The sequence below is a fragment of the Lagopus muta genome, chromosome 16 (genome assembly GCF_023343835.1).
Source record: "Lagopus muta isolate bLagMut1 chromosome 16, bLagMut1 primary, whole genome shotgun sequence".
Lineage (NCBI taxonomy): Eukaryota > Metazoa > Chordata > Aves > Galliformes > Phasianidae > Lagopus > Lagopus muta.
In genome coordinates, this window is record NC_064448.1 from 2,871,859 (window position 1) to 2,897,157 (window position 25,299).

General features: G+C 43.2%; 2 protein-coding genes across 4 annotated transcripts; both read left to right on the forward strand.

Annotated features, from left to right (window-relative positions):
* The first annotated feature begins 289 nt into the window (after positions 1 to 289).
* On the forward strand, positions 290 to 8,812 carry STX16 (syntaxin 16). Of its 3 annotated transcripts, XM_048963100.1 has the most exons (9): positions 290 to 528; positions 2,818 to 2,829; positions 3,670 to 3,777; positions 4,207 to 4,347; positions 4,850 to 5,012; positions 5,945 to 6,036; positions 6,265 to 6,408; positions 6,923 to 7,003; positions 7,771 to 8,812. In XM_048963100.1, exons 1-9 carry the CDS (start codon positions 394 to 396, stop codon positions 7,873 to 7,875), a joined length of 981 nt encoding a protein of 326 aa, XP_048819057.1. In that variant the 5' UTR covers positions 290 to 393; the 3' UTR covers positions 7,876 to 8,812. The 3 variants fall into 3 exon arrangements, with proteins under 3 accessions (XP_048819057.1, XP_048819058.1, XP_048819059.1); XM_048963101.1 differs by lacking the exon at positions 2,818 to 2,829; XM_048963102.1 differs by lacking the exon at positions 2,818 to 2,829 and having other exon boundaries at positions 292 to 474.
* Positions 8,813 to 12,166: 3,354 nt separating this feature from the next.
* NPEPL1 (aminopeptidase like 1) lies at positions 12,167 to 25,045 on the forward strand. Its single transcript, XM_048963287.1, has 12 exons — positions 12,167 to 12,364; positions 13,423 to 13,608; positions 14,725 to 14,895; positions 17,105 to 17,194; positions 17,838 to 17,919; positions 18,112 to 18,254; positions 18,787 to 18,864; positions 21,124 to 21,224; positions 21,570 to 21,693; positions 23,188 to 23,364; positions 23,936 to 24,046; positions 24,714 to 25,045. Exons 1-12 carry the CDS (start codon positions 12,215 to 12,217, stop codon positions 24,870 to 24,872), a joined length of 1,572 nt encoding a protein of 523 aa, XP_048819244.1. The 5' UTR covers positions 12,167 to 12,214; the 3' UTR covers positions 24,873 to 25,045.
* Positions 25,046 to 25,299: the final 254 nt, after the last annotated feature.

Consider the following 25,299-nt stretch of genomic DNA (forward strand, 5'->3'; position numbering starts at 1 on the left):
CCCTCCCACAGCCCGCTCAGGGCCGGGAGCCGCGGGTCGCTCCACCCCGAGGGCCTCCGGCAGCCGCCCGCGCCGCTCGCGGCGCTCTCCGCCGCCCCGCCCTCGGGCACGGGCCCGGCGGAAGGGCGGAACGTTTGTGCGCGGCTGCGGGCCCGGGCGGGGCGGCGGAAGGACGGAGCGATGCACCGCGCGGAAGTGAGCCGGGCCGCGGCCGGGGCCGCCGACGGATCCGGGGGGATGCAGGGGGCCGGGGGCCGGCCGGCGGCGGGGGGCTCTGCTCGCGCTCTCTGAGCGGGCCTCTGCCCGCAGGCCCCGGGCTCGGCCAGGGCCCCGCACCCGGCGGGCTGGCGCTGAGCGGCCCCGGGGCGGGGGTCCCCGGGCGGGCGGGCGGCCATGGCCACCCGGCGTCTAACCGACGCGTTCTTGTTGTTGCGGAACAACGCGGTGCAGAGCCGGCAGCTGCTGGCCGAGCAAGTGAGTAGTTACGGCTCCTCCAGCCCTCTGAATTCACGTAGCATGGCTGCTGCGGTGAGTCTCCTCCCTTCATCCTATGTACCTTGCTGCGCCGAGGGCTGCCCGCGGCCGCGCCGTGCCCGCTGCTCCGCGCCCCCCCGCCCGCCTTCCCCGCGCGTAGGGCGAACAGAAGAGCTCCGTGCCGATCCCTGCGGGTCCCTCCGCGAGCGCTGCGCCCAAAGCGCCGTTGGCCTTCGCGGGAGGTCATTGCCCACTGATTTCTTTATGCTTCCCCGGTGACAAAAACCAAACTTACTCCGTGGAGCGGAACTCTTCTATTCGCCTCCGTGTGGGCGCCGTTAAATGCAGTGCTGTGGGTTATTCGGTGTGTCCGTAGTGTCTCCTCACATCCAACACCTTTCCCCTCGATGCGAGGAAAGCTGTGAGGCCGTGTGTGCGGTGGCCAGGAGGTGCCGGTGTGATGCCTTCAAAAAGCCATCGCTCTGTGGCCCTTTCTGTGACTTTTTGTATGTTTTGCTGGTCGCACTGCGATGGGAAACTTAAACATGGAAGACCAGAATTTTCAGAATAACTTCCCAAAACAGGCATCTACCAAAGCAGTTTCCTGGGGGAAATTTGAATGATGCTTAAAACTTTTGATTATAGCATTGAAGCTGCTGGACAGCTCGGCTTTCTGGGCTCTTAAGCTGCTTCTTCAAATGTATCATTTGTTTGGAACAGCGTCCAGTAAATATCTGCCAGCAGTCTCATCTCCTTTACTTGCTTTGCATTCATGCGTTTTTGGTCAGGGGAAAAGCAATGCTTCATTCCGCTACATTGATTTCAGCTGATGAGTTGGCATTCAGCGGTCTTTATTCATTGTCCATTTAGTTACACCTGTATCTATACAAGCTGTGTATTGAATTTACTTGCAGACCAGGCACCATCAATAACAATGTGTATTGCAGTGTTTAATTTGACACTGCATTTGATTCTTGTTAACGATTATTTTGCCGGTATCAATAGCATTTTTGATCATTGGAATTTTATAAATGTTAATAGAAAACAAGAGCTGCATGCATGCAGGCTGCTGAGCAGTGGAACTGCAGTGAGCACAGTAACATGTAGCATTTGCATGAAATGTTTATTTCTCATGTTTGTTAACATGAACCAAAGCATTTTCTGATGCTCGTTCCAATGCTGCCGAAGCCAAGTGGCTGGGGATTGGTCCTGGCTTGAGCAGCTGGTGGGGTTGATCAGTGGCTCAACTGTGCACACTTCCAAGTTCCTGTAAACACAGTGAGCAGGGCGAAGATGTCAATGTGAGCTCTTCACTTTCGTGTTTCTGAGGTGCTTATCACTATAGCTAATAGCTAATTACTTTTTTGTTTGGGCGCTGTCCCCAGAGCAGGATTGCTGCACACCAGCAGGGCCGTCTTGCAGTCTGTAGCTCGTAGTGCTTGGGCTGATCGTTTGCTCTCCAAGCTTCTCCTGAAGAAATACTTCATTATGAGGGCACTGTGTCAGAAGCAGCTTCCTGTCTTGGGAGTTGTGTTCTTACACTGACAGTCAACCACTCCTTAAGCTCAGCTAACTGTACAGTACAGTTACCCTAACAGTACAGCTGTACTTGAGAAGCTGAGTGCAGGGTAGCAGAGGTCATTAATCGAAGCTCGCTGCTTTGACAGACCACAAGTGTGCTGTCCTTGTCTTAGTTCTCACGTGCTAGCACACCCCAGCAGCACAAGGAGTGATGAGCTGCAGAGCTGCAGATGTGTTGCACACACATGTGTACTGATGGTTGCACACATGTGTGTACTGATGCTACCTGAAACTGAAGTGTTTGCACGTGGGAGCATATGCCGCACTTGCTTTTGCTTTTCGCCATTTGCTGTCTGTTTTATCTTGTGGTAACTGAGGTGCTTATTGATAAATGTCTTACAAAGTTTGTATGGTTTGTAAACTTTGTTTGGAGAACTGTAATTCTCCAATCAGTGAAACCTTCAACTCACCCACAGATGTTAAACACTGCAGTAAAATTGCTCTCGTTGTCGTGTTTGAATATATTTCAGTGTTTTCACTCAGAAATTTTTGTAAACCAGTTTTTAACCTGAAAAGCTTGTGTTCCAGGCAAAAGGCTGTCTCAAATATATCATGATATTGTACTTGTTATTGAATAGTGTTGTTTTAAAAGTCCATTTGTTTTATTTGTTGTAAACAATTATGTATTTAAAACAACAACACCAAGCTAGTAGTATTTTCCCAACTGACCATACCCTGTGTGTGTCCTCTGTGTCTTTTTTCTCTTTTACCTTTCGCTGTCTCTAACTGGATGGGGCTGATGGGATCCACAAATCACTTCAGGAGCTGGATGAGGTATTGTTTATCACATCTTATTTTGTCACACTGCATCAAGCACACATCACTGAGCAAAAATGTTCCTTTCTTTACAGTGCTAGCTTATTCCATTTCATTATATAGGAGGAGATGTACTTCTGTACAGTCTGACAAGGCTGCCAAGAGGAGACAGGCATTTTGTGAAATTACAGTACCACATTTATATGTATATACATGTCATCTAGTTTGACTTTTTGTATCCATGCAGGATACAGTGAAGCTATTCACAATACTTTATGCTTTGCATTAATTATATAAACTCTGGTCAGGAGACAATGCTGGGGACAAAGAACAGGCTTTCAGTAAACAATTGCTCAGGAAGGAGGAAGGACTGGTTTATAAAAGAGGTGGAGAGCCACAAAGATTTCTGGGGCTGATGGAGAAAAATAAGAAATCTGGAAGAATGGGCAGTGCAGTAATTAGATATGTTCTAAGCAGTCTCACTTCTTTCTGTCTGCAGTAGATGAAGTTATCTTATCTCTGGAATTACAAAGCTGGCTTCAACTGACAACCTGAGAAAATTGATAATGTCTCCCAGTTTCATTTATAACCTTTTAGTACTTCAATCTACAAAATGGATTCTTATCTCCAAAATAGTCTCCAAGTATAGCATACCCTCTGCAACTGCTACAGTGCTGCTGTACAGCAGTGTCCTGTCTTCAGTAATTTGTATCTGCATCACATGCAAACACATGCTTGAAGTTCCTTTTTATGGGAAGAAAAGGCACACAAGCACTTTTCCTCAAGAACTGCCATCTAATTTGAGTCATGTTGATTTGCTATCTCTTTCTAAGAATATATTTCTTTTATCTTCTGCAGCTTGCTGATGATCGTATGGCCCTGGTGTCAGGAATTAGTTTAGATCCCGAAGCAGCAATTGGTGTAACAAAGCGCTTACCTCCCAAATGGGTTGATGGAGCAGATGAAGTAAGTTGGATGGCAAACCCAACGCTGAGTTGTTTTCATGTAGAAATGTATTCCTGTTGTTAGTTATGTTGCCAACGCCGTAAGTTTTACAATAGAAGTATTAGAAGGTTTGTGGTTTTTCTAACTTCTGCCACTCCTGTTCAGAGAAAATATCAGGCAAGATGTCATTTATTTCCTGTATGTATTGCAATGAAATGAAGGAGATGGTCTTGGAGCAGAAATTCCTGAAAACTGAACTGATATCATCAGTGAGAGCCCAGTGCTGGTACTGCACTTGAACCAGCAGGACAGGTAGTGCTATCGCTGAGCATTTCGACTTGAGGCTGCAGGAAGGGTCCTAAAGCTCTCAGCACAGCAGAATTCTTCTCAGAATGTTTCTCAGAAACATTACTCACTTTCCTTTCCCTGTTGTTGTGTTTGCTGTTTCAGATTCAGTATGATATTGCCAGGGTGAAACAGAAGATGAAAGAATTAGCCAGTCTTCATGATAAACATCTGAACAGACCAACACTAGATGACAGCAGTGAAGAAGAACGTGCAATAGAAATAACAACCCAAGAGATCACACAGGTACAGAGTACTTTCAATTCTGAACCTACAGACTGATGTATCTGTAACAGATATCATGGTGAGGCAGTGGTTTCCTTGGGGTAAAACATTTCTCCAAGTCAGTGAGCCAGAAGCCCTGGGCTCTTAGCTTGGTGCTGCACTGACCATCTCAGTGAGCTCTGAGTGAGTGACTTAACACTCCCACCCCTGCAGCCCTATTTTTACTTGCCTGTTTTGTTTCCTATCTTGGAATGGGTGGGAGATTTAATTAAATCATGTTTACAGCTACCTCACAGAAGTACACAAAGACATTCTATGGCTTTCAGTCCAAGCAGTTTCAAGGAAGCAAATGTCTTTGATCAGAAGTACCTGTGTTACTGTGCTATCCTGTTAGATTTATGTTTCTCATCTATATTCTGTATTTCTGTGGCCTTTTAAACATTGCACTGGGCAACAGTAAATTCAGCGTGACATTTAAACGTGAGTTGCTGTATGTTTTTAACTGACTGAATTGTTTCCTCAGTTATTTCACAGATGTCAGAGAGCAGTCCAGGTCTTGCAGAGCAGGTCACGGACTTGCACAGAACAAGAGGCACGTGTTCTCAGGAATGTAGTGTCTTCCTTAGCACAGTCCCTGCAGGAGCTCTCCACCACCTTCAGGCATGCACAGTCTGACTATCTCAAACGTAAGCATCAAAGACACAGTAATGCATGGGCACTGGTTGTGGAGGGCACTAATTAAGGCGTGCTTATTTTCTTGTTTAGGGAAGTATAGAGAAGTTAAGGGATATTCCCAGGACCACGAAAGGTATAATAGAGTGGAGATCAAATTCAGCAATTTCTGCTTCACAGCCTCTACCTCTCTATTTCATATTGCTAAAGCAAAAATACCAGTTAGATTTATCAATGAAAGCAGTGTGTTTCAGCCATTTACACTCTTAACATGTTATCACTTCTCATACTGTGGTCTGCCCAGCTACTTCTGTTGTGCTGGTGGGGCAGCTCTTGTTTTTCAGAATGATACCTGCTGTTGATTAGTAGTTTGTGACAGATGAAACTTTAGAAGGGGTCTGTGATAAAGTTCTGCAACCTTAAGCAGCTTGGAAATTGATTATTCTGATTCAAGTCTAATATTCAGTTGTTTTTTGGCAAAGTAATTTCAACTTCATATGTAATAACTGATCTTCAGATGTGGTACTGCAGTTTCTTCTTGTGGTCTAAATGGTAGAGGTGGAATGAGAGTCAGAAGGTTCTGTTCACACAGAATACAGCATGACTGTACTCTAAGACTCTTAGCTTACTTAACTCTTTAACTTCATGAAACATAATGACTTGAAATCACTGTGTTAATCTGTCTTGTAAGCATGGTTGCAGTTGTTATGCTCTAAGCAGTAAGCTTATGTGACAGTTACAATTTAGACACTGTCATTTATCAGGGATTTTCTTATGCTTTTCTAGCTATTGCTTCAGACCTCATTCTTTCTCTCTCATACGTGTCACGTTTCCTCCAAAAGCTGTTGGGAAATACTCTCCTACCTACAGCTTTTGAAGGGTGACAGAAAATCCGACTGACTCCAGTGTGAGTCCATTGTGCTCCAACACAGTTTGTCTTTCACAGGCATGAAGAGTAGAGAAGAAAGATCCAAACACTTCTTTGACACCTCAGTCCCACTGATGGATGATGGGGAGGATGATACACTTTATGACAGAGTAAGTTATTAAGCAAATTCAATTTAAAGAAGCTTCTTACGTTTCCAAGTTATTTTAGTGACCCTAAAACTCTGTTTGTAATGTACAGGAAGATTTTTCTTGAGTAGTTTTCTACTATTGAAATTCCAAAAGGAACCTTATGTTGTGAAATCTTATAATTGCTATAATTATTGCTAACGTTTTCACTCTAGAACACATAAACAGCAGTTAAATCTTTTCTTTCAACAGGGTTTTACAGATGACCAACTAGCACTGGTGGAGCAAAACACACTGCTGGTGGAAGAGCGGGAACGAGAAATCCGTCAGATTGTTCAGTCAATCTCTGATCTCAATGAAATATTTAGGGACCTGGGAGCAATGATAGTAGAACAGGTACATCAGCACCAGTGTCAGTGAGATATGGGAGACTGCACGTAGCGTTACCTTGGTTCAGCTCCTTATGTTGTAATACGATGTTTTCATGTTGTAATATCATGTTTGCACTTTCCTAAATTAATTGGTTCAGGCTAAAGTTTCCTCTGCCTGTAATGTGTAAGAAAATGAGCTAATGAAGAAAAAATAACCATTTATGGGTATTAAACTAGGAAGAAATGTCGAATTCCAGATTCTGTTGATTATTTCCCCCAGAAAGTTTAGGTTTAATATGTCAGCCAAAAGTACCTGACCTGGGTCATAGCAGTTACTAAAGGCTGTGAGATAAGGCTGTGAGTTGAGATAGTGACAGAGCTGCCAGTTAGGCAATAAGCCAAGAAGGTCATTTCAAGATAGTCCAACTAGATCTTCTAATGAGCTGTTTACTGTAAGCATTATTACTCTGCTGCTCATAACCACAATCTTTTCAAAGTTTATTTAGGTTCAGCTTGATCCTTCTCTCTGTTTCATTTAGGGAACAGTTCTAGATAGAATTGACTACAATGTTGAACAGTCGTGTATCAAAACTGAAGAGGGTTTAAAACAACTACATAAGGTAAGCTGGTAAAATATAGGCTGTTTGCATATCTAGTTATCTCAATGATAAAAAAATAATGATTATTCAGAGACTATAAAAGAGAAGAATTAATATTTTTTTCCTTTTAAAGATTCAGTGCTTATGGATTTAAAAAGAACTAAATGCAAGTTTTGTTTAGTTTAGTTTCTGTTAGCAGTTTCATTTGGCTTTTGGAGAGTTTTCTCTACATTTTTATTCCCTGGGAAAAAGAGGAGAGGGATGAGAAAAGGTGATAAGAAGAAAGAAGGAGTGAACCAAAACAAAGTGAAAGCTTTCAGTTGTAATTGAATGTAAAATGCACAGCTGAATCAGGTACAATAAAAATGCCAATTAAAAAATGAAGCTTTTAACAATGAGTTAAAAATATCTTACCAACTTTTTCCATTTGGACTTCCACACATCCAGTGCCTTCATTTTATTATTTCCACTGTCCACGTAGCTCAGTTCCACTTTAGATCAATCGTTCTGTGCAGCTCAGGTCCTGTGCAGGCATCATGCCTTCTCAAGGACTACAGAAAAGTCTCAGTAAGGTTGCATAACCAATAGGAGGATGCATTATTTTCTGTAGTGTTTCATATTTAATGTGGATAAATATGACTTCAGTCTGCGCTTTCTTTCACTGCGGTCTTTGGTGCAGGCTGGAGTTAGCAAAGAGAAATCGAGGTACATGTCTTCAGTATGCTGGAGTCCATGCTTACATCTTTGCATAAATTGAGGCATTAACTCTTCCTTTTCTGTTTCTACAGGCAGAGCAATATCAAAAGAAGAATCGGAAGATGCTTGTTATTCTAATTTTGTTTGTTATAGTAATTGTCCTCATTGTTGTTCTTATTGGTGTAAAGTCACACTAGGTCTCACTTAATTTTCTTATTTTTGGAGTTTACGTGAACTTTTTTCCCCAATGTGAATGGATGGACCTGCACTCAAGAAAGCTGCCTTTGAATGTATTTGCCCTCGTGGTACAAAGTCTGTGCAATGCTTCTGTAGGATTCCTCAAAGTTCAAGTGTGGTGACTGGTGAGGTGTTGGTAAAGAGTAGATGGAGAACGTCAAGAAATCTGATGCTCTCAAATGAATCATTCGGTTCCTTGTCCAGAGGTATTTGGAAACACGTTGCTTAAATAACTACAGAACTGTAATTTATCAGTGAGTTCTGTAATTGGTTTGTTACAGTGAGAAAGAATATGTTGTCTTCTGAACTGCCACAGTTTTTAAGGCTTCAAATTTAAACCATGTTCCTGAGTCATGGGACTACAGCTGAGGCACAAGGCACGAAAATGCCTGACCTCATTTCTTCAGACTCAAAAACTCAGAGGAATTGGAGATGAATATAAGATAGCTTTTAACAGGCAGAGCCTAATTCCATCCCTGTGATCTTAATTTAGATATTGCATCATTACTAGGAATCAAAATAGTATATGATCCTGTAAATAACAAGATTTAATCACTGGTGTAATTTAACACATTTAGCTAATTAAATTTTTTTTGAGCTTGAGCAATCATGAGAACATTTTTTTTTTCTTTTTACCAGAAAGATCATGCATTTTTATGTGCTTCAAAAAAAAAAAGTACTGCCATTACATCAAAGCAGTGATGAAGTTAAACCTGAAAAATAGAGATTTCCCTTTCGGCTTTCTACACAGTGTGACCTGCTCTGGGGGCTTTTGGCTCTTAGCTGTTTTCTAAGCTGTTTGTTTTACTTCTGTCCACACGTGGTCTTACATATGTAGCTTTACTGCAATATGTATTAGATCCATTTTCCCATAGCAGTTTTTTTTTTTCAAATGCCTGCCTAGAAAAGGATGCATTTTGGGTCTCCTACTGACCATGATGCCATGCAAGTGATGTGGCCTAGGAGGCCTTCAGTGGAAAATTACCTGTTTATTTTTTTAACTTCTTGCAGTGGAAAACTTTGCTGTAGGCCATAAGAGATGAATTAGAGAAACATCTATGTAACAGAGGATTCATATTTCAATCCAGGCCTGAAGTAGTGTGCAATTGTAGAGGCCTTGCCTTAATTTTTTTAATATGGCTCTTCTGTATGGACTTTTCCCCCAAAGAAACTGTAACTTAATTTCCTCCATTTCTGACTGATGCAATGCTCCCCATTAACTTGCAGAGGTGTTCTGAAGGATGCCCTGAAGTGCAGTTTCGTAATATGTGCTATGATTTTAATGTTGCACCTGCCCTGAACTTGTGTTTACAATGTACTGAGGAGGTCCTAAGATGTGGGTTTAAACAGACTCGATGCAGGAACAGGCCTGAAAGAAAAAGACTACAAAAACGTGTAAGCTGTGGCTTATTACAAAGAGATTTGTACCACTGTGTTACCTCCAGACAAAGGGGATGCTGAACTTCCAAAGCTGCCAGTTCAAGCCCTTGTTGAAATTCACACAGTAGATCAGTGGAAGAAGTATGCTTCTAGTTGGGTGTGCAGTCCCCCTGTTCTGGTAATAGATCTTTTCAATGATCGTGAGTAAAACTACTGTCTCCCTAGTGTGCTGGCTACATCAGTTGGTGTGAAGCAGCATATTGCTATAATTTAATATTCTGTATTTGCAACTTTCTAACATGAGAACGTGTTATTTATTTCTGTCTTGACTGGTGCTTTTGACATTTTATCACGGCTAAAGGATTCAAAGAAGTAATAAAACACTTCCAACCTAATTGGTCAGTTCCTTTTTCTTAAAATAGTGTAAGCTGAAGCAAATTCTTGTGATGTTAATGTCTCCATATATTCTTCAAAATTAAATAAAAGCAGCAGTGACATGGAAATATCTGATTTTTTTTTTTTAACTTTCTGCAGCACAATTGCATTGTCAAGTGATTTTCATCCCATGTAGTCCCCATTGAAATGCCTTGAAATTGCTTAGCTGAAGTAAATGACTACTTATTTGCTATTTAAATTCTGTTAAAGGAAATACACTTTGTTAACATGCACTGCATAAGAGGTTGAATTCCAGTGTGAATTGTCCTGTGTGACTTGAGCTAGTTTGACTTGAAGCTGAATTTATTTAAAAAAAAAAAAAAAAAAAAAAAAAAAAAAAAAACTAGGCTTCTAAATCACTTCAGATGTCTGGTTTGCTGCAATTCAGTCTAAATTATTTATAGCTAGAGCATAAACCCTTATGCAGTGCTTTGTAAGAATAATCTCAACTTGGAGTGGTGTAGAATGGAAAGCATCAGTTTCCAAAGAAGCCACTGCACCTGAGAAGTAGCTTGGCTGTCTGCTACCTGCTCAGGTGTTACAGGAGCAACAGCTGCCTGAACCTACTGACTGCTTCTGACCAGCCCTGTAACCATCTCTGCGTGCTGCTGCAGAGAGATGGCATACGGTTCTGCAAGTTGGGGCTTCTTCGTGGTTGCTGGATTCTCTTCCCAGGTTGTACTGAACCTCTGACAGCTTACAAAATGCAGTGGGAAACTGTGAGTGCAACAGAGCAGTGCTGCTAGAGCATCTCACAAGAACCCATGGCTCCTCACCTGGTGTGAATGACCTATAGAGCTGTTGGCTTGTACAGAATTGCTCCATTAAATTGCTTGCAAGCATACAAAAATAAACTCCTTGTTAACAGAAGTAATTCTAGGGATATTTGGAAATGACAGTATTACAAACACTGTAACAGTGAATTAACCTCTACTGCAAAACTGTAGAAACAGAAAATTGAACAATCACTTTGTTATTTTTTCCAGATAAGTTAGGTAATACTCATTGAAACAGGGAATGCATAATGCTTTTACATATTAACTATGGTGGAATATGCAAGGCTGCTTGAATGATGTAATTCTATAAATACCTGCAATTTCTGGAGGATTAATAACTGCTGTGCCCAGGGAAGGCTGGTCTGTGGCTCACAGGAGTCCAAATGTTTGCAGCTGCTCTTAGTAGAAAGCAAGTCAAACTTCTGCACTACAGATAGAATGATGGGGAAAGTCAGTTCTATTTTTTGATTAGGACTCTGCTGCCCTTAATGAGGGAAGGGTCACGGTTTAGATGGCAACTGCCTACTGCTTTGTTTCTTCAAGGTACTACACATTCGAGGACAGAAGTGTGCTATTAACCTTGCAGCAGTAGGAATAGCAGAACGTATTGCGTGACAAAGGCTTTACTTGGTAGAATTCTTTGAATGTCTCAATCCTGAAATAATTCTGTTATTTTATTTCATATTTCCCACACTGTCCATATGAACTGAGATAATAAACCCAAACAGCTCATGTTCTTCGGCTCAGCAAAGAGACTTGTGAAAGTTGGCTTACAAATCTCTATATAGAGTGTTACTTAGTGCTGGAGTTTGGACTTGTTTATGGGGTTATCCCATCCACAATTGACCTCTGCAACTGATCTTGTTAGACCCTTAATTCAGGCTACTTTAAAATATATTGGGCAATAAAAGTTTCCATAATGTCCCTTCGGAGGCCCAGTAAAACTAAGTCTTTTTTCCTTTTTTTTTCTTTTTGTTGTTCTGGAACCCAGCCTAATACATTCTTTCTTCTTAGATGTGCTTCCATTATTTGCATCTCCGTTTACTTCTGCGGTGTAAATGAAGCACACTCAGTCCCTTTGTGAAGCCCAGGCTTTCCACACAGCTGCAGACCCTTGACTGGGATTCCCTGCTGACACAGCGTTAATGGGAGGCGCTCGACAAGCGTGACAACGCGAGGATAAATACCACAGTGAACACATACACGCACAGCGTTAACGCTGGAGCCTGGAAAGCACTGCTTCCCTTGTGTGACTCCCCATGCTACAGCTCTGAGTGCGCTTTGGCCGTTTGCTCTCGCCATGTCTGTAGGAGCACGTTCCGTCTGACGTTTAGCTTTTCCATTGGGATCCCTCTACAATTTTACACCATTTCCATCCCTGAGCGGAACGATTAAAGGGAAACAGAGGTTTCCAGTGCATCCCGGTGGTCTGGGAGCTGCGTGGCACGGTGAGAGGCAGCGGGACGGCGGCGCCCAGCAGCGCTCCTCACAGCCCGCCCGTTCCCGCCACGTTCCGTCCCGTTCCCGCCCACCGCTGCTCAGCGCTGCCCCACGCCGTGAGGCGCCGCGCACATCCGGGCCCCGCAGCGCTGCCCGCCTGCCGTGCCCGGTGCGACCGCCGGGGGGCCGCCGTGCCGCCCCGCCCCTCGCAGCCGGCGCTGGGCGGCGGGGCGGAGCCGTGCGGGCGGGCCGGGCCGCGGGCAGGAAGATGGCGAACGTGCAGCTGGAGTTCCAGGCGAACGCCGGCGAGGCGGACCCGCAGAGCCGCCCGCTGCTCGTCCTGGGCCAGCTCCACAACCTGCACCGCCTGCCCTGGGCCCAGCTGCGGGGCAAGCTGCAGCCGCGGGTCAGCGAGGAGGTGAGGCCGGAACGCCGGAACCCCCGGGCCGCGGTTCCTCCCGGGGCCGCGGATCGCCCGGCCCGGCGCCGCGCGGCCTCGGGGTGCGCCCAGAGTCGGGCCCGGAGGGTTCGGGCCGCCCGTGGCCGGGAGCGGCCGGGGGAGGGAAGGGGCTGCACGGGAAACCCTCTCTGGGCAGCGGGAAGGGCCGCAGCGTTACGTCTCGAGCTTCTGAAAAATCCGAACCGAAACACGCGGTGTCCGCTGGAGCAGCGGGGCCGCCGCGGGCCGCCGGAGCCTGCTGTGGGCCGGCAGTCGCAGGCGGAGCGCTGCGCCTCAAACCCGGCGCTCCGCTGCCCCTTCAGCCGCTCTGACGGCGGAAAGTGCTGCTCCGCGGTGACAGCACGGTGGCTGCGATTAACGTAATGGTGAAACGCAGGTTCTGTGGCGAGCTGGAGGCTGAGTCTCGCTGCCTGCAAGGGCTGAGAGATGCGTCGTCTCTTTCCCCCTCCCAGCCTTCAGCTGTTGCTCTGGAAATTGGGGACCTGTTTGTATGTAGAGGGTGTTGATGGATTGCTGTGAAACGAGAAATATTTTGCGTCGCATCTTTTAGGATGCTCGAGGCTCGGAGGCTTCATTTGTTGGGCTCCTGGGCGTCTTATGACAATTTTTAGCCTTCTTTTGTTGTTGTTGTTTTTAATTAAGTTTCTGTCTGAAAGAATGACTTGGGATTAGTAAATCAGTCCCTCCATTTATCACTGGCGAGATGGCCTCAACTTAAAAGCCTCTGGAGCAGCCTTTGCTCTTACTGCTGTGTTTTTAAATTGTAGTTCGTGTGGCTTAAAAGAGATCCGTGTAATGGAAAGCACATATGTGCTTTCTATTTAATAAAGGTCCACCATATTTCCCATCTCTTTGCTCTAGAGGTTGTTGCATTTAAAAGGGCTTGCCTAAAATCTTTGTTTCCAACACCTGAAATCTTACCATTCGAGATTGCCTAAATGGAGTCAGAATGAGACTGTAGTCAGAAAGAAAATTCTGTTACAGTTCTTGGTTTCAATTTCTTCTTTTCTCCTCAGCTCTGGCAGTCTGCATTAGGCACCCTGAACCCAAACCCCACTGACAGCTGCCCGCTCTACCTGAACTACGCCACCGTGGCTGCGCTGCCATCCCGGGTCAGCCGGCACAACAGCCCGTCTGCAGCTCAGTTCATCACCCGCCTGGTTAGGAACTGCCTCCCAGGAGGTGTCAACAGATGCATTGTGGTAAGTGGCAGCTTGCAGGTGCTGCTGGTGACATGTCTGGTAAACTTTGTCAGCTTGTCAGGATTTTAGCTGTATCTGAGGAGACTGGAGGTGGGCGAATTTTATCTCTGTAATTATAGCAGCATTTATAAATGGTTTTGTGCTGGGACATAAATGAGACCTAAGTGTACTAGCTTCTGCATGCTCACACAGTTGAAAGGAATTAAAGCTGAAAATGTGTGGAATGTCTACAACCAGTAATGTTCATGCAAAGGGAAGCAGTAGTAGATCTTTCCAAACTAGGATTTAAGACATTAGCACGTGGTGTGTGTTGTGCTTCAGAAAGTTAACATGAGCTCTGGATCGAGTGCAAAGTGTCTGCATCACATAACCCTTTTAAGGGGCTGAGGTTTAAAAGTCTCAATGCATACTAATGCTCCAGCACAAGTCGTGTGCAGGAAAAGTTCTTGCACTGTTCTGGTCCAATGAATTTGTTACTTTTTTTCTAATTCTTCCAGATCCAGAGTTCCAGCTTAATGCAGAAAGCTCATGTAGTCAGTATCAGTAACAAATCTAATTTTAAACTCCATTTATTTTCAGGAATTATAATAACTCTGCCTTTATTTTTCCCTTATGGCTAAATTCAGAGATATTTAACTAAAGCTGCTTTCCACTGGTAATCTCTGTAATAAACTTCAGAAAAACATTCTGCATGTTAGAAAGCTTTGGGTTAATATTAACTGCATTTTCATACAATCACTCACTTTGTTTCAAACACACATTGATAGTTCCCTTGTTTTTTTATAGGCTGACCTGTGTTAATTAGACAAGTATAATTAAGACAGTCCAGATCCATTAGAAGAACTGCTAATTCCTGCACAGTCATGTCCAGTATTGTAATTCTTTTCCACGTGGGAAATGAACTGAACCAGTTATTTCAGTGTGCTGCTGTTTGCAGTGCTGCCCATCCATGCAGGGTGTGATGTATGAGCATGTCTCTGTTCGTACATCAGTTCTGCTTTTTGCCAATACTATATTATGCTATACTACAATACTAAGGGTAATGAATCCTTTTAAATGCAGTCTCCCAATGGCCCTGCTGTTACCTGACTTGTTTGTCTTCTGGCTGATTTTCAGATGGTCTGTGAGCGGTCTGAAGTTTTTGCTTCTGCTTGTGCACTGGCCAGGGCCTTCCCGTTGTTCACACATCGCTCCAGCGCATCGAGACGCACAGAGAAGAAAACTGTAACAGTAGAATTTTTCTTGGTTGGACAAAACAATGGACCTGTAGAAGTGACAACGCTTAAAGTAAGCTTTCGTGTTGTGGGTTTTTCTCCCCATTATCAGGGTTTTTTTGTTATTCTCTGAAGTTTTGATTTTCCTTTGATTAGCTGCATGCAGAAGAAAGTGTGCCTTGGGCTATATATGGAATAGGTGTTGTATCTGAAGTAAGACATGATCTTAGATCAAAGTTACCTGTTCAGTTCAAAGCACATGTGAGTAGAAGTATTGAATATATTAATGTAGCAAGGGCTGAAGATGTTATTGCAGAACTTAGATTTCAGGGATGGAAAAATACCAAACAAGTAGCACAAGGTTCTCTTTTCTCATGTTTTTCTTAGAAGCAAAAATTAAGTTTTTAACATTTAATACTACTTTACCTTCAGTATGTGGATATCCCTCTTTTATTTAGGCAAAATCTGTATGAGGGCGTCCATCACACTGAGATAATTAAATGCTTTTTATTCTGGGATAGTGTATGGCTTCTGATATTTATGCACTTCTGTGGCTGAGTTTTGTAGCAAAACCCCTAAGAAGTGGTTCAGCCTGGAAATAAGCTGTACATAGCACTTCAGTATTTGTTTAAGTCATCTTTCAATAGTAGATAATCAAAGATTGTTTCCCAGACACCTGACTGTTAAAGAGAGCAAACTCCATATCAGGTAACCTATAGGTTCTAGGCCGTTTGTCTTCAAGAAATAGGTTAAATAAATAAATAAAGTACCTGTTGTCCAAAAGTAGTTCCTTCAGATGTGTTGCTTCCAAACCTCCTGGGCTATTCATAACTAAAATCCAAAATGATTTCTTCCTCCCATTCTTCCCTTGAAGTCAGTGCCAAAACTACTGCCGGCTTCTTCCATGCTAAGCTTTCAGTCCTTAAATTCAGCCAGCATCTGAGACAGCTAATGTAGATGGAAGATGCATGTGATAGCATTTTTTCCTCTCCCATTTTAAACCTCTCCCAGGCATGTTGCCATATTCTGCGCCTACTGCATTGTCCGTGGTATTATGTGGTAAGGACTGGAAGGGATTGTCACAGTTTCATAGGACAGTTACTGAAGACTGCTGTTATTCAGGTTCTCTTGAGTCCCCAGGATGCCGAACCCAGGCACAGCGTGTTTCTGAGTAAGCAGTAGTGATTTCCTCAGACCTGGCATTGGAGTTAAAGTGCCTCTTTTTATGGTGATGAATCCGAGTGATGAATCACCCCAAACCTAGCCTGGCTCCTGAGGAGGTTCTTCTTCTTTAGAGGAAGTAAAGTAATCAAAACTAATAGTAGGGAATGAGGCACCGCTTCAGAACAAGCTGCAGTTTATAAGGGTGCTGGGGTATAGAGCAGAGTCCTTAGGCCAGCCTGGCCAAGCCAAACTTCAGATTCCTCAGCACAAGCTAGCCAGCAGGTCAGATTCCTTTGAAATCGCTCTTGACTCTCACTTCTGCTTTGTCATCTTCAGTGTAGTGTGGCTACTGCAAAACTTAAGAGTTTCATTCCATCTGGTCTTTTTTTCTTCAAGTTCCTGATTCTCAGGAGTTAAAAGCCTCTGGTGCCTCCACTGTCCTTTTGAACAGGAGGATGCTCAGCCTCAGGGTGCTCGCTGTGGGCCGTTTTGATTCAATCCACTCCTGCTTAGATATGTTTTCACTCAGTCTGGGTAAAAGGCAGTCAGTTATACCACAGGAGCAGGGCAGTGTGTGCATGCTTTGCACAGATATGTCACATTTCAGATTTCCTATGAGTTCACCATATTGCCATATAGAATGCTTTATGATACTTAACCATTCTGGCTGCTATACATTAAGTGTATCATCCCGTGTTGTACTCTGTCTATGTAATCTATTGGGCAGACTTTCCAGCCCAAGTATCCTGCAAGTTCATTGTGACTTTCTGAATTTGTTTCATCTGATCTTTGCTGCTCTCTGCCTTGTGCTGCATTCTTGATCTTGCTGTGGCAGTGGAGAGGGTTATGAATTTTGCAGTATCAGTTCACTGTGGGAAGGAATGCCTATAAGTTTGCATAGAGGAGAAGATGTCTTCTGCATAACACTTAGGAAAAGTAGCAATTAGTTTGGTTAACGTTAATTAGTATTGTACAGCTGCTTGTAATGAGTTGCAGTCAGGCATAGAGTCTAGAGGAACCTAATATCCAGTGTAATCTGTGTAGGACTGGATAAGAAGTTATGTGGAGAGCAAGCTGAACCAAGGCCAGCTCTCATGTGTTCTCACTTCTTTTCATAGTGTCTGGCAAGTGCTGCAGAAGGAATCAGGCTGGCTGCTCGAATTGTGGACACCCCGTGCAATGAGATGAATACAGATAACTTCCTTGAGGTGAGTAATAGACATGATGAGTAAGAGTTATTTACTGGAAGTCCTGATTACAGTAATCAAGAACGAGTGCTTCCATCTCATAGCAAAACCTTTTAGTCAGCGGTAGGGGACATGTGAAGGAACATGTCCAGGGATGTTTAAGCTATTTCTTCAGTCATTAATACTTGGTAGAATTTAATAAAGTGGGAAGGAGGTGCAGGGTAAGGTGAGAAGAGGCAAATTCTTGGTTTGGTCACAGTGCTGGCTCCTTTGGTAGTGATTTCTTAAACCCTGTCCTGATAAGTTTCTTCAGAAAGAAATTGAACAGAAGCTGACACACTGATGAATGAATTTATTGTAAAGATCTGAAAAGTTGTTGAGAGTGAAAATACTCCTGCCTTATTTCATCATAGTCCAACAGAGCGAACAACTGGCATTTACCTCTCACCTGGTAGAGCTGAAGGGTCAGATTTGCATTTCTTGCAGTAGTAAATAATCAAGGATGTCTCAGTGAAGTTAGGTGATAGGAAACCAGTGCCATTCCCAAAATAGTGAATGTTTGTGTGTGTACACTTGGAAAAATCATGTAAAACCCATACAGGAGTGCATCTCTGCTGTGTCCTTCTGATCACTTACTGATGTCCTTTTTCTTTTAATGATGAAGGAAATAAAAAAAGTTGGCAAGGACCTTGGGATTACTCCTACCATTATTCGAGACGAGGAGCTGAAAGAGAGAGGCTTTGGAGGTATGTCTTGCTTGAAATCCATCTTTTTGGTAGTGCTTAATTGTAATATCATGTCATCTCCATTTTGAAGTTTAATTTATGCATTTTTGAAAGAGTTTTATTGCTCATAATATTCCAATATGCTTCACAAAAAATAGATTACTTTCCACAGTCTTTCTTGCCCACAAGTGACTTAATTCTCTTGTGTCCCAGGTATCTATGGAGTTGGCAAGGCTGCTCTGCATCCTCCAGCCCTAGCAGTTCTCAGTCACACTCCGGATGGTGCTACACAGACCATTGCATGGGTGGGGAAAGGTATTGTGTATGACACTGGAGGACTCAGCATTAAGGGAAAGGTACATCAGTGCTTCTCTTGTTTTTGCTTAGTATGTAATTTCCTAATGGAAATAATTTGATTAATGTTGATGGAAACCAAAGCATATTTGTCTGAGTAAATGCTTGATCTGCCATCATCCATGCAGACACAAACTGCCATCTAGAATTTAAGGAACATTTTGTTTGCCTTTAAGTATTGCTCACTGCTAGTAGAAATTTAGGAACAAAGATGTTTCCTTTTTGATTCTGGAGACAGATCCAAAGCCCATCTGAGTTGACCCCAGTGCCTATCTTATAATCAGCTTTTCTGGTTTTTCTTTTTAAACAAATGAGCAGCAGAATTCTGGTGCTTTCATTGTTTTAAGGCAAGGCATTGTTTTAAGGCAAAAAGCAGATATGTCTGTGTGCTGTGTGTTTGTAATGGCTAAGCACTGTCAGGACCAGAGATAGAGAGGCAGCAGCAATGCTGGCTTTATCAGGCAGTACAGCAAAACTTTTTTTTTGGCTTTTTTTTTCTTTTTGCTTTAAAAGTGTCTGTTTCTGTTTAAATAGACTACTATGCCAGGAATGAAGCGAGACTGTGGTGGAGCAGCTGCTATTTTGGGTGCCTTCAAAGCCACTGTAAAGCAAGTAAGTAAAATGTGTTAATTGATCTCATGTAGCCTACCAGTGCCAGGCTGACTTTTGGATGTACTCGCAGATTTGAGGGCCAGCCTGATCCTCAGGTTCTGACCTGCCTTTGCCATTACAGTTCTTGGGCTGCTCTGCTCTTTCTGCTGTTTCACAAAAGTATTTCAAGTCTTTGCTAGGATCTTGGGAATGGTGAGAAATTGCTTGAGGGCTACCCTTATTCTAAGAGTCTTTGTTGAGCTTCACGTCTGTTTTGAGGACTGAGTTGATTGTGGTTCCTTGAATACAGTGCTGATCTTGTTGAAGCTTTGGGATTTGAGGCAGCTGTTGTCCCCTTAGCAATGAAGGGGATGTACAGCTCTGCAGTATGAAGTCCATCTATGTTCCAAATCATTCTCCAGTTCTAATATTAACCTGCTGGGGAAATGACAATTCAAGTCTCATCAGGAGCTGCTTGTTGGCTTGTTCCTGAGGTCAGAAAGCAGTCACAGAGCTGAGAAGAAGCCAAATGTTGAAATTTGGAGAATTCTTAAGAATTATTATTCTTAGGAATTGTGCTTTAACAGTATGAACTGGGGAAACAGAGTGGCTGCTGCCAATACAGTTCTGCCCTTCCCACAAGTTCAGTCACTGAGTCTCGCTGACAGAGCAGTTCCTGCCTCCAAATAGTATCCAAAGTTCAAAGGCCTCGTACTGCTGCAGATGGACATGTAGATCTGATGGAAGCTTTGTCCAGGAGATGATCATTGCCAAATTCCCATTTCTCAACAGTTTAACTCTGTGCCTTGGCGTTAGCAGCATGTTTGATGTGAAAGGAATTGTAAACTTCGCAGTTATCTGCAGAGACTTAAAATTGAAACCACATTTCTGAGCAGCATTGTAGGGAACCACTGCCTTCCCATACCAGAGTCCTGCAGAAAGTTGGATCACTCGTTTGCGAGGGATGAAAGCTAGAACTTTGCTTTGGGGGAGTCTGGGATACGTGTGGTGTGTTCTTTCAGTGATTCAGTCACTCCTCGTGTTAGAACTGTGTGCGTGCAGTTATCTGCACTGACAAACTGCACTCACAGTCACAGTAGGTGTGAATGTAAGATATCAGTTACTTCATATGCAATTACTGTAACTACAAAGTAACTGGCAGTAATACGTTTGGACTGAGCCTGAAGCAATGGTCAGACCTTGTGAGAAATCTGTGCCATCGCATATAAAAGCAAAAGAATGACATCACTGCTTAATATTGCAACTCCGTGCAAGACTTGTTGAATTAACATCCCTGCAGAAAATGCATTCAGATAGGCACAGAAGTCATTTGTCCTTGTTACTGTATCAAGGCTTTATTTTCAATGTTTAAACTAATGTTGAATAGAAAGCTCAGTGGGAAGAGAGGCAGAGGTTTTTCCACTTTCAGAAAGCATCAGCTGCCTGCGTGCTGTTGGACAATTTCACAATGGGATTTTAACAGTTGGTGGACAGCAAACTGAAGCAATTGATGTATTTTTTTTTTCCTTCAAATGTGTGTTTCATCCATTGTGAGCTTTCCAACACAAAAAAAGAGAAAAATACTTAAATTTTGTGATTCCTCTCATCTTCTGCATGTTAACACAGGGAGTCCTGCAGTTACAGAAGGGATGAATTTCAGTGAAAGCTCATAGTGGGAGCAGCTTTCCTCTTTTTGACTGTAAATTAACCACGTCTTCCACTTGGTGAATTTCATCAAATCTTCCTTCTCCAAGAGATTCTTAATGAAGTTTTTTGTAGCATAGACCATTTTGAAGGAGGAAAGCATCACAGTTGGAAGTGTAGCTCTTCTGTTTTCCCACTGGCTGGAGTAGCAGCTGCAGAGTTCCTTTATGGCTTCTAGAGGCTGCCTGTTATTTTGGAAAGGTTTTAAGTGATGCATTTGCCCTTTGGACTTCAGAATGTGATCAGATTCAACAAGTCTAGATTTCTTCAGCTACAGAGCTTTCATTCACCCTAAAGCCAAGTCTGTTTTCACTAGGAAAGTGATGTTAAATAAATAAGGCTATTCCAGCTGGGAAGGAACGATGCTTTTATTCATTAATTGCTGCTTATCTGTGTTTCTGTTTGTAGAATCTCCCCACACGGTGTAGTAATTGTACAAACAAAATCACCATTCATTGATCAGATTTCTCATGTAATTAGTGGCATTTCTGCCAAAGAAATCATAATTTCACATCGATTTCAGTCTGAATAAATGAATTTGGTGTTAATTAAAACCGATTCCTGTTGTTATTACAGGGTTTTAAAGACAATCTTCATGCTGTGTTTTGTTTGGCCGAGAATGCAGTTGGACCACGTGCAACAAGACCTGATGACATTCACGTTCTTTACTCTGGAAAGTAAGATATACCTACCTCTTTCCCAGAAACATTGAGAGGAAACAGTCTTTGATTCTATGCAGATTGTGAACATCATCAACTTCCCTAAATATTGCTGATAGGATTTCAGACAGCTGTAGCAGTGAGTTTTCTGTGTGCTTAGAGAGTCCTGGTGTGTAAGTGCACATCAAAGTACTTATCACGACCTGAAGTTTGCTTAAAGTTTCCATGCAGCTGTGGAATAAGCAGCAGTACAGACTTGCAGAGTCAAGTTTGAAAGCAGATTCAGTGTGCTTTTCTAACTCAGGGTAGATGAGTCTTGCAGGCTGAAACAGGGTTGTATTAAATGCCTTCTCTTCTTCCTAGAACTGTGGAAATCAATAATACTGATGCAGAAGGTCGGCTGATACTGGCTGATGGAGTTGCTTATGCATGCAAAGATCTTGGAGCTGATATCATTCTTGATATGGCCACTCTTACTGGAGCTCAGGTACTGATTCAGACCAGCTACTGCACAGGGGGTGAATAGAATCATTTGAGTTGGCAGGGACCTTTAAAGGCCATCTAGTCCAACTCTCCTGCAATGAACTGGGTCATCTATAGCTAGATCAGGGCACTCTGAGCCCCGACCAGCCTCACCTTGAATGTCTCCAGGGGTGGGGCATCCATTCCCTCTCTGGGCAACCTGTTCCTGTGCTTTACCACTTTAATTGCAAAAAAAAAAATTGCAAAAACAAAACCACCAAAAAACGCACTTTTTTCCTTATATGCAGTCTAACCTTCTCTTTTAGCTTGAAAGCATTTCCCCTTGTCCTATCACAACACGCTCTGCCAAAGAACCTGTTCCCCTCCTTACAGCCCCGTTAGGCACTGAAAGGCCACTCACTCTCAGGTCTTCCTAGAGCTTAACTGCTCCAGCTTTCTCAGCCTGCCCTCACAGGGGAGGTGTTCAGCTATTGGGTCATTTTTGTAGCCCTCCTCTGGATGCACTCCAGCAGCTTTGTGTCTCTCTCATACTGATGGCTCCACATCTGGATGTGGTGCTCCAGGTGGGGTGTTATCAGCACAGAGCTGAGGGACAGGACCAGGTTGGGTGGGCCCTGGGTGGCCTGATTTAGTGAGTGGCAGCTTTGCCCATGGTAAGGGTTTGGAAATAGATGATCTATAAGGTGCTTCCAACCCATTCTATGATTCTACACATGTAAAGAAAAAAATGGTATTATTTTAATGACATTAGCAGCTGATGCAAGTGATCCAATACTCAGTGCTTGCAATTCAGTAGCCTTACAGTTAGCAGAACTGTTTCAGTGATTAGTGATCAGCAATTTTCTTGTCCATAAGCAGTAGCTTTTGTAGTTTAATTTTCTAGGGAATGAATTAGTCTTCATATAAGGAGGATAAATGGTGGCAAATTTTGGAAGTGTGAGTGTTGCATGCATTGAAGCAAACATTAATCTTCAGAAAGCTTCCTGTCATTGTCCTGCTAAAATGCTGATGTGATGATGGCCTCTGGGGTTTGTGGACCTGAAAGGAAATGTAACCATATAACCATTCTGATGAATGAGTATGTTACATTCCAAATATTTGTGTGTGGTTGATACAGATTGCCAGGGTATTGTGTGTGTGTGTGTGTTAGATGTTTGTAATCAATTGCTGATAAATAGGACAAAAAAACTGACAAATGACAAAGTTTGCTTCCTCAATCACTGTGAATAAATACATGGGACAGTGATTTGAGTGGTCCAGGTAAACGTGGAATACTTTACATATGAGAATGGATTTTGAGAAATTTTAAAAGATTCTTCAGTAGCTACAGTGTCTCTGTCTGCATTTTTAACTCTGCCTTCTTTTCAAGTACTTCTGAGATGTTTTGTCTTAGTTCTGTTAGTAGGAAAGCAGCTGGAAGGAAGTAGTACAGAATGGTTCTGTGCAGTGCTGCAGCACTGAGATGGATCGTTCCTGATTTTGTCGTGTATCTCACCAGGGAATTGCTACAGGGAAGTACCATGCTGCTGTCCTTACCAATAATGAAGAGTGGGAAAAGGCTTGTGTTAAGGCTGGCAGGAACTGTGGAGACTTGGTCCATCCTCTTGTGTACTGCCCTGAGCTCCACTTCAGTGAATTTACCTCTGCTGTAGCTGATATGAAGAACTCTGTGGCAGTAAGATTTTTTCCTTTGCGTTTCATTACATAAAAACGTGTTCCTGTATGCATTCTCACTGTGTTGGCCTGTAGCTGTACGGCAGTTCTTCCTGTGGGCTGTAATCTTCTAGAAATGGAAGATATAAGGAACTCAAACTGCAAAGTTATCTGTGGCTGTTTGCCTTTTAAACATAACTCTAAGATGGATTCTGAATTCCTGGATGGAGACCTTCTAAGAAGTAAATTCAGGTGTTTCTCAGGTGTGCATAACCACCAGATACAGTCACTGGGAATGCAGAAGCCAGGAAATTGAGGACAGTTTTCTGCAGCCGCTTTTGTAGCATTTGAGAGTTGCAGTGTGCAGTAAGTTCCAAGAATGCTGCAGAAAGGAGTTTGGACCAGGGAATAAACGAGCAGGGCCAGATTCCTACCAAGGATCAACTCCGTGCTTATGGTGCACTTGACTAGCAAGACTGGGTTTTAAAGCCACTCATTAGCCATCGCGTTAAAGTTGCACAACTTTTCTGTAGTTAAGAATATTATTGTTCTCTTTTCTTACAAGACCAACCGTATTCTTATTGCTCCTGCAGGACCGAGACAATACTCCGAGCTCCTGTGCTGGGCTCTTCATTGCTTCTCACATTGGCTTTGACTGGCCTGGGGTCTGGGTTCACATCGACATCGCCGCCCCTGTTCACGCGGTACGTGTGTGCGCTTGGGTTGTTTTGCCCTGCTTGCAAAGGAAGGGAAGTGCAGATGCTGTGGATTCTTCTCCATCTAATTCTTTTGGAAAGCTCTTCATCTCTGCTGGGAGCTGCTTTGTTTTGGTAGCTTCATCTGTTCATATTCTTTATTTAGATTTTAAAATATTCGAAAGATCATTTTAATCTGCTACATCTTTATCACTGTAAATTTTGACAACTTGCCTGCTTTCTCTTTAAAGGAGTAATCCTAGCCTTTGTTTTCACCCATAGTGTTTTAAGGTGGTTGACTAGAGCTGATTTTCTTGCTGACCTTCAGTAGGGAAAACACTTATTTGCTTGTGGGATTCCTCCTCTATTGAATGACTCCTGCTCCAAAATCTGTGTTCATGTTGGACAGAAAGTTCTCTGCCCTGAGGAATGGTAGCGTAAGGCCATCCTGCATTCAGCATGAGCTCTATTGCTGTGAGTCAAAGGATGTGTTGGTTTAATCAGGGAAAGATTACAGTAGCAATAAGAATAAAGAAGAGTAAGCTGAGGAGGCTTGGCAGGGGCACTGAGTGTTTGCTGTGGCTGTGCCGTGTCACTGCTCCAGCTGAGTGGGTTTGTCAATTAAAACTAGCCCAGACAACACAATCTGCAACACGAATCGTTCTTTTTTTTGCAGGGTGAACGAGCTACTGGCTACGGCGTGGCTTTGTTGCTGTCCCTGTTTGGAGGGGCATCTGAAGACCCTTTGCTAAACATGGTGTCCCCCCTAGGCTGCAATGGAGACTTTCCCCCTGATGATATGGAGAGGGATTCCAAAAGGCGGCGCCTGGTTTGATGCGCCCAGCCCTCTGTGACGGGGTGCATGTGTTACCTCACTTTGCACTGATTCATTCTCAAGCAATGAAAATGTCACACGTAGAAATGGCCATTTTATTTTATTTTTTTTACTATCATGGTAAGATTTATTACTTATTTCTGATAAAAACAGCCTGATTTTTTTTTTTTTTTAAATTATTGGTGCAAACAGTTGCTGAATTATATCAGTGGTGCAGACTTCAGACTCAGCTGGCTGTACCAGGAGGGCACGTCCTCCTCTGAGCACCTCACAGAACAGTTACTAAGTGCATTAATGCATGAGAAGCTCTCCCTATTCTGAAGCAGCAACCGCAGTTTTTGCTTACAAAGCCTTCTGAATTACTCTGAATTATTTTACGTGAGGTTTTATCAGACGTTTCTGCAAGCTCCACTGCATCTCCAAACAC